Consider the following 15,055-nt stretch of genomic DNA (forward strand, 5'->3'; position numbering starts at 1 on the left):
GCTCAGAGTCAGGACTCACCTACTCTTGAGCCACATCACATGCACAAATGGAACAACAAAAAACCTCCTGACCTTTCCATATCATAAAAATTGACCACAATGAACACCAACTGCTACTCTGACAGGAGTTTCACAGAGAGGCTTCCTGCAGTAATCCCCCTCCCTGATGTGTCTGATATTGCTGGAGACCCTCTGAAAACTTTTTTCCATGTCATACCTGTCAGCCTAATGGCAGTTTAATTATTTTTGGTCTCTAATCTGAGTTAAAACTGATGCAATCAAATCATATCACAAAGATAAAAGAAGGAGTTTGCAGAATTCTTAAATTCTCTCTGTTTGAGAAAATGTTGTGGCTCAGCAGAGCACCCTGAGATAGTGGCAGGTTAGGAGTAGGGCTGAGAGCCAGGTCCCCATATTCTGCTGTCCTTAGGTGACTACTTTAAATCAGAGCTCCCACCACAGCCACCTAGCATCTCTGTGCTTTCACCTCATCTGTTCACTCATCTGTCAAATGGGTGTAATTTTTTTCCAGCCCATAGCATTACTGTGAAACTTTGTAAAATTCAAGCTTCATCAAAGAACAAAAAGACAAATACAAATGTTTAATGAGCTCACACTTGAGGGCAAAACTTTCACATAGCCCCAGCTTGGTCAAACTTTTGGGACACACTGTGAGCTTATTTGAACAAAAACTGAACAGGGGAAATTAAACAGGTGGATAAATGCCCTCTTAATCTACATATCTTCTTAAAAGGCTGTGAAAAAACTTTGGATGACTTGGTCAAGGAAAGGTTTTGAATGACTCAGGCACTGTGATCAAGAGGAAGAAGGAAACTCTGTCAAGCCGCCTGTTCTGCCACTGTTGTGCAACATCATCTTCCCAAGCTCACAGTCACAAAGCTGCAGCCAGCAAATCTATGGGAGGCAAGCTTGCTCTTCTGACCAGATTCTCTCTCGCCATTAGAATCTCTAGTTCGTTACATGATTTTGGCTATTGCATTACTGGAGGCTACTGTTGTCAGCAAGGGTTAGTTTTTCCAAAAAGACAGCCATCATGTAACACCATGAAAACCAGTATTACAACCTTATGCTCTGAAGGCACTTACTGCATCCAGACTTTGAAAACAAGTGTTGCATCAGAAAAGAAAAGATAATAAGAAACACTGATCAACCTCATGCCACGTCAGATTCATGTGGCCCACATTAATCATCTGAATAAGCCACACTGAAGTCTGAAGCGCCTTTTCCTGACAGTAACTTAGATCTCTTTCCACAAAAACATATCCTATCTTAATAGCAAGGAGCTGAAAAAAATTCCTATTGGTGCCCATGGCTGTTTAATGTACCCAAGTTTGACCCAGACATTTAAACATTTTCATAACACCAAGAGCAATAAAAAACCCCATGCATAATATTTCGGTTGTGCAATCTGCGTGTACTTTGACCAAAGGCTTTCATACTGCAAGCAGTAGGTGGCATGCTTAAAAAATAAGTATTAATCTCAAGAAAATGTTCTCATGCTGTTTTACTGCTGTTCTTAAAACTCAGATGGAAAACAATCTATCAAAGGATAAACAGAAAATACTGAAAGCTCGGATTCTTCAGATATAACTGAAATGAGTAAAGTAATTACAGTAAAACTCTAGGCTGATCACGACTGAGTTCTGGTCTATGGGATAATCCAAGCAGAGCTCTAACCCCAGCTTGCTGAACTGAATATATTATTACTCACTGCATAGGGAAAAAGTATTAGCATCGCCCTTGTCAAATATGCAAATGAGTGATTACATTCTGTTCAGGTAAATTATCCCTCAGGTTTCTGTTTGGGAAGACAAAGTATATAGCACTCTTCACTTGTAGCACTGCTTTCTGCCATTAGAGACTTACTCTAAATCAGCTCCTTTCAGAGGGGGGGTGATAAGATCCCTTTGGGTGGACTTAACAAAACTAGCAAGTTTTGTTAAGTGTTTTGGGAGTCTTCACATTGAAAAGAATAGGGGAAAACAGAAGATCGTTATCATTTGAAAAGTGGGTGGAATGCTGCAAGAACAATGTCTGTCCCTGGGATTTATTTCATTAGCTATGTATGCAACTAGGGAGAAAAGCAACATTTTAACTCTTGGCATGGACCAGCCCCTGCGAGCTCAGCACTTTTGTCTGGATGCGCAAAGGAAACACTACATTTGCTTCACTCACATCAATGTGAAAAAATGACACACTTGACTATACCCTCCCATGCCACAGCTACACGGTGAAAACCACTGGGGTTCTTGGACCTTCATACTTCTGTTATTCTTCACTTGCATTCAGGAACTGATTTATTACTGAGGCTATAGAGGAAGAAGAGAGGAAAAGCTAAACATTTTGTGAGCTCTGCATCTGGCAAGACATAAAACACTCCAATTTCAAGCATGAGACAGGTCACTGACAGTGACAGACATGGCTGGCAACATCTCAGTTCAGCAGCAGTAACTCATCATCTGAGCTGAGTGTAATTGTCACCAGGTGTCAAGTCCCATTGTCTCTGGCTGTGGGGCTCCAGGCTCCCAAGGAAATTATCACATGAAATTCTCCCACACAATGTGGTTTTTGCATTTGCCAGGATGAACTGACACCAAAGCAAATCCCCTCTGCATTCCTTTTGACAGTTAATATCTCTATCGAATCCTCCCGAGTCTCACAGAAAGCAGAGAATAAAGAAAAAGTTTCTCCTCTCAGTGGCTGAAACTTGATCACTTTTATTTAAAAGGACTGAGTAACTTACATTGCACCAGTTTCTTCTGAGGAAGATGTTGGAAGCTATTAATGTCCTGTGCCCTATTCAGGAAGAAGAATACCTCCCCTCCAACTAACTAGAAAGCAGACAATGATCATCATCTCCAGTGTAATGCAGAAGATAAAGCAATGAATATAAATTACCAAGAATTGCAGTTTACATATTTGATCCACAGTGGATCCTGTGCTGATACACAGAAGAGGATTAACAAAATATAAGAACAAGCTGAGGTATGTTAATGTTTTTAATGAATCACAGGTGTATGTGTGAGGCCACACTGATCACCTAAAACCAGTCAGAAGCTAATCAAAGTATAAAATTAAATCACCTGTATTTATCTCTTGCAGAATTACTAAAACAATAAATATCAATACTGTATTTTCATGAACATTTCAAATTTTCAATAAATTTCTAGTATTAAATATCACTGCCACATTAACAACCTATACTGGTTGGAAACTCTCATCCACTAATCTTTAGTAGAATTTTCCCCCAATTAACATTAGATATTTATAGAGCATTTTAAAACAATGGCAGCACTATATAAAAAAAATGCATAAAATATTCCTTTGAATGATCTGTACTAGCCTACCAAGCTATTACTCCAGCTCAACATAGTGATTTGGAAAGGAATAAAGCTAATAGAAAACCAAGCCTTCTCTTTTACTAAGTGTTCTTGTGGAGTTGTACAACAGTAGTAGGGACAATATCTATTAATACTTTGGATATTACTACAGTAGTGTACAAAGACTCTTTTCTTCACTTCTGTAGGAATGGAGGAAAATTACCCTTAAGGGTCCCAAAGTCAAGAACTGTGGCTGCATTAATTAAACTAAAAAATGGGGTTACATTTGGGGTGTGTGTGTGTGTACCCACCTTCAGAAGAAAGCCCTTTCCTAATTAGCTCAATTTGGTAGTTTCCAATGACTCTGCAAGTAGGATCAAAGAGATCTTCAAGAATACCTTAAAACTCATTTATCAACTTCCAACCAAGAAAACAAAAATACCCAGATCAAAACCTGATGACATTCCTCATGTAATTCATTACCCAGAGGTTCTTCTACCCTGACTATACCTTATAGCACACTAAGCATTCACAGTACAGTAACCTGGGACAGGTTTGACACCAGAACTTGAACTATCAGTATTTCTGTTTTCCTATTTCCTTTCATTGAACCACAGAAGCTGTAGCCTGGAAGGGGCCTCTAGAAGTCCCACACTCAAAGCAGGTCCAATTAGAAGAGGTTGCTCAGGGCTGTGTTGGGTTGGGTTTTGAATCCTCTGGGTCTCTGAAGATGGAGAATTCACAAACTCTCTGGGCCCTTGTTTCAATGTTTCATCATGCTGATGGTGAAAACCTTTTCCTTTACATCTAATTGCAGTGTCTGATATTCCAATTTCTGTCCAGTCCCTCTCACGCTGACACCTTGAGAAGAGTCCAAACCTGTTTTTTCCCATTAGACAGTTGTACCCTCTGATTAAACAGCTGTCCTCAGCAGAAAGGACTCCTTCTCTCCCAGCCTCTTCTCATACCTCACATGCTACAGTCCCTCAACTGATCTCGTTGTTAGGTCAATGTTTTCCTTGTACTGGGGAACCCACAACTGGACACAGTACTCCTGAGAGGAGTCAAATACAGGGAAGGATCCCTTCCAGCAACCTGCTGGCTAGATCCACTTCTGCTAATACAGCACAGTATGCAGTTGGCTTCCTTTGGCACAAGGATGCCCTGCTGATTTTGATATCTGGGGAGATTTTTCTAAGAAGAGTAAAGAGAGTTCCTTTTAATCCTAGCCCTATAGAAGCCTGACATTCTTGAGAGATTTTTTAGCACCAGCTTACTAAATTTATTATAACACGATGGTTATTCCCAGCCCCATGTGAGTTTGCTGGCAGACTGATTATTCTACAAGCGGAAAACAACCAGGACCCCAATAATATGTGAACCATAAAAGCAATGCAAGACATCTCTGTAATTATTTTCTGATGTTTGGAGATATATTTCTTCTCCTGGAGTTCTTTTCCTTTGTTCTACTTGAAACCATCTGTAGTAAAAAAGATTAGCCTTTGTGACTATCAACCTATAATGTCCTGTTAAGCCAGCAGGAGTTTCAGATGCAAATGAATCCTAGGGTCTAGACAGAGCACTGTTCTGCTTGTCTGCTTCAATCAGAAGAGTGTGATTCATAACTGAGTATTTTAAAAAATAAAAATTGATCAGTACGAGAATCCCTTGACCTGTTCCCTGCAGACTTCAGAAGCATAACACCAGATTCAAATTTGATGTAACTAAAAACAAAATGTAGGTTATGTTAGACAGAAATTATTTTAGGATACTTGGATCAAATTCTCTGTGTCCACTACTACTAGGAGTCCAACCATTTGTTTCTTTTTCTCTGCTAAGTACTTCCATATTTTTCCTGTTTTTTGGTGTTCTTATTTCTGCCTTTGTAACATCCTGATCAGATTGTTTTTCCTCAGAAATAGCTTACACAGCATATATTAAATAATGATGATGAGAGTATCTGAAACAATACAAATCTATATTTTAGTATTTTTACTCATGTTAGAGAGTATCAAATGCTAATGTGGAATCATGTTGCAGACAAACCATATGCAAGAAAAGTAGTATAATTTAGATCAAATACAATATAGAGTAGTGTTGATTTCTGTCTCAAAATTCACATCAACACATTGTATGTCTTGCACATAATTAACATCTATAGTAAACACAGAAATACACAGAAAATAAAAATAACGAATTATTGATTTCTATAGACATTTTTGTAGATAGAAAATACATTTAAACAAACGTTTCTGAAAGCTATAAACCGTGCAAGTTGGAGTTGATTGCAAATTATAATGCAGTGGAGGAAAACGACTGTTTCTAAGTTTGTCTTACCTGTTCCAAGAAACAAGACATGATATCTTCCATCAGCAGCATTCACTCGATCCACAGCAATCTTTGTATACTTATAGTCGGCTCCTATCCGGATGATTAATGGCCTCTTGTGTATTGGGTAAATGGGATTAAACATCAAAGGGTGATTCCTGATGAAGGTCACAACATCGTCTGGAAACTCTTTGGTTGTCCGCATATTAGGTGTGAAGGCTCCTCCCGGACACTGTAAGAAACATGCACAGTAATGCTTAACAATACTTACCATCTTTCAGAGAGTTTTCATCTCCAAGTCATTTACAAATATTGACAGATAGTTGACATATAGTTCCCGAAAGAGCACTTCAGACTCTGACGGATAGTAATTATGTTCCAGTAACGGGAATGAAGTGCTTGAATAGCTATGCTTTGAACTCCCGTCAGTTCTAATAGAGCAAACACAAATGTGTATTTGCACTTTCAAAATCCAGCTTGATGGCAAAGATCCATCCTTCTGGCCCTATTTCCATATTCTTTATGCTTCCAAACTGCCTGTTGAAAAAAAAAACTAATCCAAGTGACTGGTATAGGAAGATACTGAACTTTTGCAGCTGGTTTGCTACAGAATCAGTACAAAGGCAAAAGGTAATATCTGATACTTAATTGTAATTTGGTCAACATCCCACTAGTCATTATGTTGATTATGCGATGGTAAAAGGGCCTGTGACTCATCTTCATCGGAAAAAGTAATAATATGGAGTTGATGAGGGGGTCCCATAACAACTCATTTATATCTGAGAAGACTGACCATTCACATCTTGTCTATACTTTCCCCTGTGCCTGAGAAATAGCAGACATCCATGAATAATTCTGATGCTTCTTTAAGTGTAATGAAGAACCATCCAAATAGTCAGCCATGAGACATTCTGAACTTTATGAGGAAATAAAAGCAATCTTAGAAAACTCAAGTGTTTACCGAGAGTGAAACTCAGACTGTGTGAAGAAATCAGGAGCTATGTCAGTAACTGGTACACAGTTCTGTATGTACCTATGTTCATTTGCTTTTCTTTTTCTCAGCTACCATTACCTCACTTCTTATTGCTGATTCAGAGCTTTCATATCCCCCCCTACCAGATTTCTGAGATGTGAAACTCTCCTCGGAGTACTGGAGCATTTCAGAAATGTTTCAACACAGTATTTTTCCAATTGGAAAATGTTGATTTGTTCAATATGAAGCATTTCATGGAAACTTGTTTATTTTGATGAGGACCATTCTTTAGTCTAGAATGGAATTTCTGGTCAAAACCACAGACACAAAAATAGCTAGTAGCTTAGGGAGAGATTTACCTCACCTGACTTCTACTGTCTCAAAGTCAGGCATTTATTCTTAGTTAGCCACCTAGGTTTCCTCTGTAGTCAGTAATTCAGGCTAGATGCCCTGCTTTTAGATGGCTAAAATTACATAAAATGATTCATACTCTGACAGACTAGGAAACTCACTGGGGATATATGAGTCATGTGTCCAACCTACCTGATGTGAGCAGATGTTAGGATCTTGTCTTCACCTCCCAGGGGATCCCTCTAACCACTGGGCAGGAGTGCCCATTCTACCCTTGCTGCTAAAAGCTGTACCATCTTGTGCAACTAATAAACTACTCATCGGGCAGTACCAAGAACCAAGTAGAGAGGGGAATACAGCCTAATCCCAAGCTTTAGAATCATCTTCTGGCTCAATTAGGATTTAATTACTTATACAAAGTAGAACAGCTCTGACAGAAATTCTGTAAAAGAAGCTGCTCTGGCAGCAGTTACCTTCAGGAAGGAGAGCCAGAACTCAGCTCTGATATGGGTCTCTTCTCATCTGACATGCTTGATAACTGACTTCTCTGGACTCTTATTTATCCTGAGGTTTTGGTTTGTTTTTCAATAGAAATGATACTACACGCTAGCCCTCTAAGATTGCTCACAAAAACTGAATTCTTATCTTGTTTGCTCTACTCCTCCTCTCTGTGGTAATTCCATCCACAGCCTTCCAGGAAACGTATGGAGCTATCTGCTAATATTAGCAACAAATGCTGAAAAAAGAACAGTATTCATAAATTTCTGGGCTATTAGCAAGATTATTCTACTTGGTAGTGATCTGCCAGACCCCAGTTCCTCTCCAGAGGGATTCTGTTTCACAAGCAGTTCAAATTAAACTTTTTTGTCCTGCATAGCTCAGTTAAATGAAGACTTTCTCTAATACTTTCTATCCTTCCATTCTTGACTGGAGATCGTAAGACCTTTGTCTGCGACTTCCTGCAAAAATGTTTGTGCTATGGTTCACCCCAGTATGACCCTAAAAACTTACATTATGTCATAGTTCTGAGCAAAGCCTTAAAAAACATCTTTAATCAATTAATTCTTTTCCTATCCCCCATATAAACCAATGACAAGCAAAAGATGTTACTGAAGAACCATATAAGATCTTCTTTTCCTGGAGGGATTGAATGTGTATCCTTCACACCTCATTCAGTGACTTGGCTACACAATACTTATGTTCACAGTTGATCACCATGCAGTTAGATTGCAGAGAGAAACAGAATTCTTTAATTTACAGCATATTCCCCAACACACTGTAGGTACCAAAACTACTTCTGTAAACTCTGAAAAATGGAAACTATCCTCAAACATCACTGAATTTAGTAGCAAGCTGCCAATTATGTTGGGTTTTGGTTTTTTGTTTTTTTTTTTTCTTTTCCTTTCTTTTTCCATAAGTAAGTTTTGCTTGTGGAGAAATGAGAAACCACTGGTATTTAGTGAAGGGCAGCCAAACAGTTGGTTGATTATGGCCAAATGAACGTATTGCTTTATTTAATCCTACTGAAGCTATACCAAAGACTTTTCCTTGTTTATCCAATGTACTGTGACACAATGAACATTCATTTCTGTCCAGAGGTTTAGTATGAATACCTCTTTAGGCAACTGTAAAGTAGGATTTTCCATGTCATATAAAAAGGCATCCTTGCCTAGTCAGGCATCCCAGAACTTGCAAAAAACCTGCGTTCCAGAGGAAAGAGGCTCATTCCCCATAGTCTACAAGTGTGGCTATCTGAAATTAGCACTTTGAACACAAATTCTGTGCAGCAAAATCACCCTCTCCATATTCTGATTTTTACAGATACTTTGACATAAGTGAAAACTAGAGTTTGTGGGATGCATGTAAAAGCGGAATGTTTTGGCAGTGAATTAAAAGCAAAGCCAAACAAATCCCATCTTAGAAAATATACCTTTAAGATTCTGTGTTGTGGCTGAATTGTGACAAAGCACAGAAAAGCCAGCGCTCAGAAAAACAGCAATGATCAGCTTAAAAGAATCTCTTTTGGCTTTACTTCTTGTTTGGACTATGATCTAAGAATTTATCTTCAAATTCAGAACTCACTGGCCTTCTGAAAAAAGTAGATAGTTTCTGTCACCATGTTAAATCCAAATCTGATTTGGTTTTTTCCCTTTCCATTGTGCTGCCCAATTTCTTTAGGCCCATCTGGAATACCTCATGAGCCTCCATGAGGCGAACCAAGAATAACATGGCAGTGGTTTAGGAAACACAAATACAATATTCTGAAGCAGCAAGAAACTCTGAAATATAACTAATCACAAGAGTGTGAAACTTCCTGTTTAAATGAGCCATTTATTTTCTTTTTTTTTGTAAAGTTTAATCTTAAAGACTCAGTGAACTCATGATATTAGAGCTGTATGAATTAATCACTAAGGAATAATAATGCTAGCATTAGACTTTAGTGGAATACCATGTATTGATTAGCTAATTCTAGAGATCTGGGAACATAAAGTCCTAAATCTTATAGCCAGTAATAACTGCACTAAAATGTCATGAAGAATTGTGTGAACAAGAGTGCTATTCCATGTATCCGAGTGTTAGTGTACGAGAGAGAGATAGAAGGAACAAGATATACAGCACAAAGCTGAATACGAATGAAACGGTGATATGGTTAAAGGTTCTTGCAGTGCCTTGCAAAATTAAAATAAAATTTAATTTCCTGCGATAAATGGAAAAACAACAAAGTGTTCATCTAAAAAAAAAAAATATAACTACATGGTTGAAAAATGATTTATGATTCTGTGCATACTTATTTAATTCTGATACTTAAGAAATTGTAAGACTTCATAGGAGTCAAAGAAGTCCACACTACCATACTTCATTTAGCAAATATGGATTTGGAGAAGGTTCTAGAGTAAGTTAATACATTCTTCATTAAAGCTGGAAATATTAGACGTCATAGTTCTGCTAAATCTAAATTAAGAATAGTGCAAACAAGTAAATAATAAAGACAAAAGTGCATCAACAGCAATTTTTATACACCATAAAGGTAAAAAGAAAAAAAACCCAAATAATTTTGTTTAAATCTTTAATGACACTTTTTTGTAGAACTTGGAAACAGAGCTAGCTCTAATGGTGTACAGAATGTATTGGAAGATTATTACTACCCCTGATACAATGAAAGACAGTTCTGAAAAAATTTCAAGGCATTTAAAAAGCATTATTAACAAGGAAGACTACTATGAACTGATTGGCATGAAAAATCATCTATTTCTAGGTCTCTCTTCTAATAGTACCTGGCAGTGTTAGACCTAGTCAAATGACAAGTCCCAGAAGCCTCATTCTCCTATTGCATCTCCCAAGGATCCCAGTAGAGCTCCAAAACCTTAGAGAACTATGGAAAATTCATACAGACTGAAGACAAAATTGCAGATGTTTGGATTAAGAGTGTAGAACACATTCACAATGCTGTCTTTGCTTATTTATTTAGCTATCTTTTGCTCAAACATACACACAAGAAGTTAATGTACATGTAAACAAGATGACTGTCATCTAATGAAATAATTCTAACCACCTTTTCAGCAGAAAGAGCGACTAACATTTTGCATGACTTTTTATTCTTTCTACCAAGATTTCCAGGTACTATGTGATTTGTATGGCAAGCTGAGCAGCAAATAAAATTGTTCTGAACTGTAACTAAGTGTCATAGTCACATATAGTCCAATCTCCTGAAATAAATAATATTTATTTATATATTAAACAAAGACAAGTAATTGGCAAGCCCGCATAAACATCTTCGTACTTACGGTGCCAGGTCGTGGGTACGGAATTCTGCCCTGATATGGAATCAGCTGGTGGTTTGGGCCCTCCTTGTGTGCAAATGGCCCGTTGAACACGGTCTGGATGTCAGATAAATGATACACACACACAGCTGAGCCTTTAAATATGGAACTGTGAGACAGTAGGGAAAAGTTAGTATTGCAATCTATCACCTTTGTATAGCTTTTCCATCATTTTGCATAGTTCAGTGATGAAAGATACCTCTAAAATGATATATTTAATACAATTTAATGCTTCTATAGCATAGATTTGATACACTAAAAATCAGCTAATCTAACTTCCCAATGTACACAGTTACTCCTTAAGCCCTAGCAAATTTTTGAATAATGAACTGAAAAAAAAGGGGGGAAGGTACTACCCTACCAACGGAATAAGAAAATTTCCTTATGTTGAATATAAAAGAAATATAATCTGGCCCCAGTTAAATCGATGGCAAAAATTTTGCTGACTTCAGTGAGACAAGATTTTTATAAACTTTGTACTGCCAAGCTCAGCACAGGTTTCCAGAACTCCCTACCAGTATATTAACCACAAGACCTCCATGAGTGTCCTAAAATACATGGCTAAAATATTAATCAAAACATCCAGTGCAATTACAGTTGGTTAGATTATTACAATCAGTTGCCAGCTTTTCTAAGCAAAATGGGGACAGGTTGGGTCTGTAAAGGGATTAATCCTATACAGTCCTCAAATCCACCCACAAAACTGGTCAACAAAGACCCCTTCAAGAGTGTTGAAGTTTAACAGAATCACAGAATTATCTAGGTTGGAAAAGACCTTGAAGATCATCCAGTCCAACCATTAACCTAACACTGACAGTTCCCAACTACACCAGATCCCTCAGCGCTGTGTCGACCCAACTCTTAAACACCTCCAGGGATGGGGACTCCACCACCTCCCTGGACAGCCCATTCCAATACCTAACAACCCCTTCTGGAAAGAAATGCTTCCTAATATCCAGTCTAAACCTTCCCTGGTGCAACTTGAGGCCACTACCTCTTGTTTATCATTTGGTTATCGTACTTAGTTAAAGAGACTCATCCCCAGCTCTCTGCACCCTCCTTTCAGGGAGCTGTAGAGGGCGATGAGGTCTCCCCTCAGCCTCCTCTTCTCCAGACTAAACCCCCCCAAGTTCCTCAGCCGCTCCTCGTACGACCTGTGCTCCAGACCCTGCACCAGCTGTTGCCCTTCTCTGGACATGCTTGAGTCATTCAATGTCCTTTTTGTAGTGAGGGGCCCAAAACTGAACACAGGAATCGAGGGGCGGCCTCACCAGTGCCGAGCACAGGGGTCAGATCCCTTCCCTGTCCCTGCTGGCCACGCTATTGCTGACACAAGCCAGGATGCCATTGGCCTTCTTGGCCACCTGGGCACACTGCTGGCTCCTGTTCAGCCGGCTGTCAATCAACCCCCCCAGGTCCCTCTCTGACTGGCAGCTCTCCAGCCACTCCTCCCCAAGCCTGAAGCGCTGCTGGGGGTTGTTGTGGCCCAAGGGCAGCCCCCGGCATTTGCCCTTATTGAAACTCCTCCAGTTGGCCTCAGCCCATGGCTCCAGCCTGTCCAGGTCTCTCTGCAGAGCCTCCCTACCCTCGAGCAGATAAACACTCCCACCCAACTGGGTGTCATCTGCAAACTGACTGAGGGTGCACTCGATCCCCTCGTCTGGATCATCAATAAAGATGTTAAACAGGAGTGGCCCCAACACCGAGCCCTGGGGGACACCACTCGTGACCGGCCGCCAACTGGATTTAACTCCGTTCACCACAACCCTTTGGGCCCGAACATCCAGACAGTTTTTTACCCAGCAAAGCGTGTGTCCATCCAAGCTGCAAGCAGTTTGATGCTTCCTGAGGAGAACCCAGGGGGTCACCTATGAGAAGGGCATGTTTTTTCCACCACTCTGGGTTCAGCAAGAGTCTCAGACAGTCTCAGATAACACAAGACCTGAGTGGCCTCCATCACCCTGTGATGATGAAGGGCACTAGGGGAATGATTTCCAGAGTGATGCTAAGGCTGACTGCAGTGAATTAACTCCTTCTACTCTACTAACAAAGCAGAAAATTCAGACAGTCTAAAATCTGCCTGATGTTAACTGTAGGATGAAGATAATCCAAGTAATGTTTTCAATTGAATAAGAATAATAGCAGTCCAGAAAAAAAAAAAAAAGAATTACACATAGAGTCTAAACAAGGAAAGTGCAAATCACATTGCTCTCAGCTATATATGGATTAGTAGTAGGAACTTTTATATGGATTATGGTATTTGTGGAAAATCTAGTAGGTATTAATAGTTTTTATGAAATGTATTTAGTCTTTCCAGATGTTTGATCTTAGATTTACAGCAGATTATGCCACTAAAATAATTTATGTCAATATTACTTGGTTTCCCTCTGTATGGTTTAGATACAAATACTAATAGTTATTATTTTCTGGGATGTTTCACTCTTGCTCCTGTTACAAACTGGAAGTCTACAGAGGTGAAGAAACTGCTTAGGAGTAAAAATCCTTATGGTTGCAGTATATTAACTAGGTAACACATTCAATCTGTAGTTGATCAAAGAGAAAGAAAGCATAGACCATGTTGTTCATGATAACAGAAATGCTTAAGTGTAAAAACTTCAACAGAGAGAGAAAGCATCTTATGAGCCAGGAAAAAATGAAGTTTTCTCTTTGTTGTCACCTTATATGGTCCTGTGATTCAAACCTCATTTCCACTGCAGGAATACCAGGAGAATTAGGTAAAAGTGTTTCCAGTTCAGGCATGTTGCATCCCCAACCTAATCATAAGTGTGGTTTTACTGCTAAACATAACCTCAGCGTTTTCTCTTTCTGTGCAGTAGGAATCATAAAATGTAGAGAGCACCAGATGTTTACAAGCTATGTGATTCTTTCTTTCCCAATTGAATATCATAAAATCATATTTTCCTGGCTGATTCACATATTTGAGAAAGAAGATCCCTGGATCCACATGAAAAAAGATAGAAAAGTATATCAGGAAAAAATCTTTTTTCATGCAAGGATTTTTTTACTAGAAATTTCCATTAAAGCAATTATTAGTAATAAGTTAAATAATTTTCTAATTTGATCAAATAAATGAAATATATAAAATAAGACAAAAACTTCTTTGAAGGTAAGTAACAACTAAATAAGATAGGATAGCATATCAGAAATCAGTGAGCATTAACTGTTATTACTCTGTATACTACCACTATGTGGTGAGGGCAAGAGAGAAGTGAAAAAAGTAAAGGTAGCTATGGCAGAATCTGTTGGTCCACCTGTCGGTCTGTCTTTGCTTTCTGAACTGGACAGTAAGTGAACACTACTGACTGATTATAGGAAGCTTAAGGCTGCAAGGAGGTGATCAAATGCTATTTAAGTTTGTCTTTTTGTAGCCAGCTGAAGCCGACGTGGGTTATTTGCCATTTGTGCGATCATCTGCCAGATGAGAGACTGGAAATGATTTGTATGAATTCACCGAAGAATTCCCAGTTTGATCCTTCAGGGTGCTGGATGACCTCCAGGAAGTGTAAAGTGCTCTCAGATGCCACATGAGTTCACTGCATTGAAGTCATTTAGCTTTCTGCTGCTGAAGAGTAACAAATGGCCCTCCATGGAAATGTTTTCCCAGTGCCAGCTGACAGTGTATCAGGGAGCAGTTTGCTCCAAGCAGCAAAGCTCTGACATGGATACCAACAGGAAGGATACTGTTACTCCTGCATGCAGACATGGCACAGCAGACATACAAAATTGCATGGAACAGCCGTGACCACAAAGCATAACTTCCAGTTTTCATATAGAAAACTGGGTAGTTCAGAAAGGTAATTTTTATCAAATCTCCTTGTTTACCTTGATGTTGTAAAAATTCCATACACAAGAGTTGTTCTGGGGTTATCTGTCTCTAAAAGAAACACATCCTCTGTAAGAAAGAAAAAGAAAAAATGTCTTGAATAATAATAAAAAATTTATTTTTCAGTTTAATTTATGTCCTTATTCCTGTGCAGTTAACAGTAGTTTTGTCTCAGACTTGAATGGGAAAAAAGCAGACTTACTGTATGAATGGACCATATGCATAAATCTAGCATTTGAACATTCAGAAACAGATTTGGAAATTAATTCCATGCCATCTAGCCTTATGAAGACAGAAGGCAAAGATTTTCAAATATGGTTAGGATCCATATCACACCTTTCTCTCAGCTGGATCTTGTCTCAGCAAGTTGTTCCACAGCAGGCAAACATTTAAGTTT

General features: G+C 38.9%; 1 protein-coding gene across 1 annotated transcript in view; it reads right to left on the reverse strand.

Annotated features, from left to right (window-relative positions):
- Positions 1-15,055, reverse strand: part of SEMA3C (semaphorin 3C) — a 123,669-nt gene that overhangs the window by 19,736 nt on the left and 88,878 nt on the right. Inside the window, exons 10-12 of the mRNA XM_074903416.1 lie at positions 14,658-14,727; positions 10,779-10,923; positions 5,679-5,901 (exon numbers count right to left, since the gene is read on the reverse strand). Coding sequence (XP_074759517.1) covers positions 5,679-5,901; positions 10,779-10,923; positions 14,658-14,727 — 438 coding nt within the window. The remainder of the gene's footprint in view (positions 1-5,678; positions 5,902-10,778; positions 10,924-14,657; positions 14,728-15,055) is intronic.

This window comes from Athene noctua, chromosome 3 (assembly GCF_965140245.1).
Source record: "Athene noctua chromosome 3, bAthNoc1.hap1.1, whole genome shotgun sequence".
Taxonomy (NCBI): domain Eukaryota; kingdom Metazoa; phylum Chordata; class Aves; order Strigiformes; family Strigidae; genus Athene; species Athene noctua.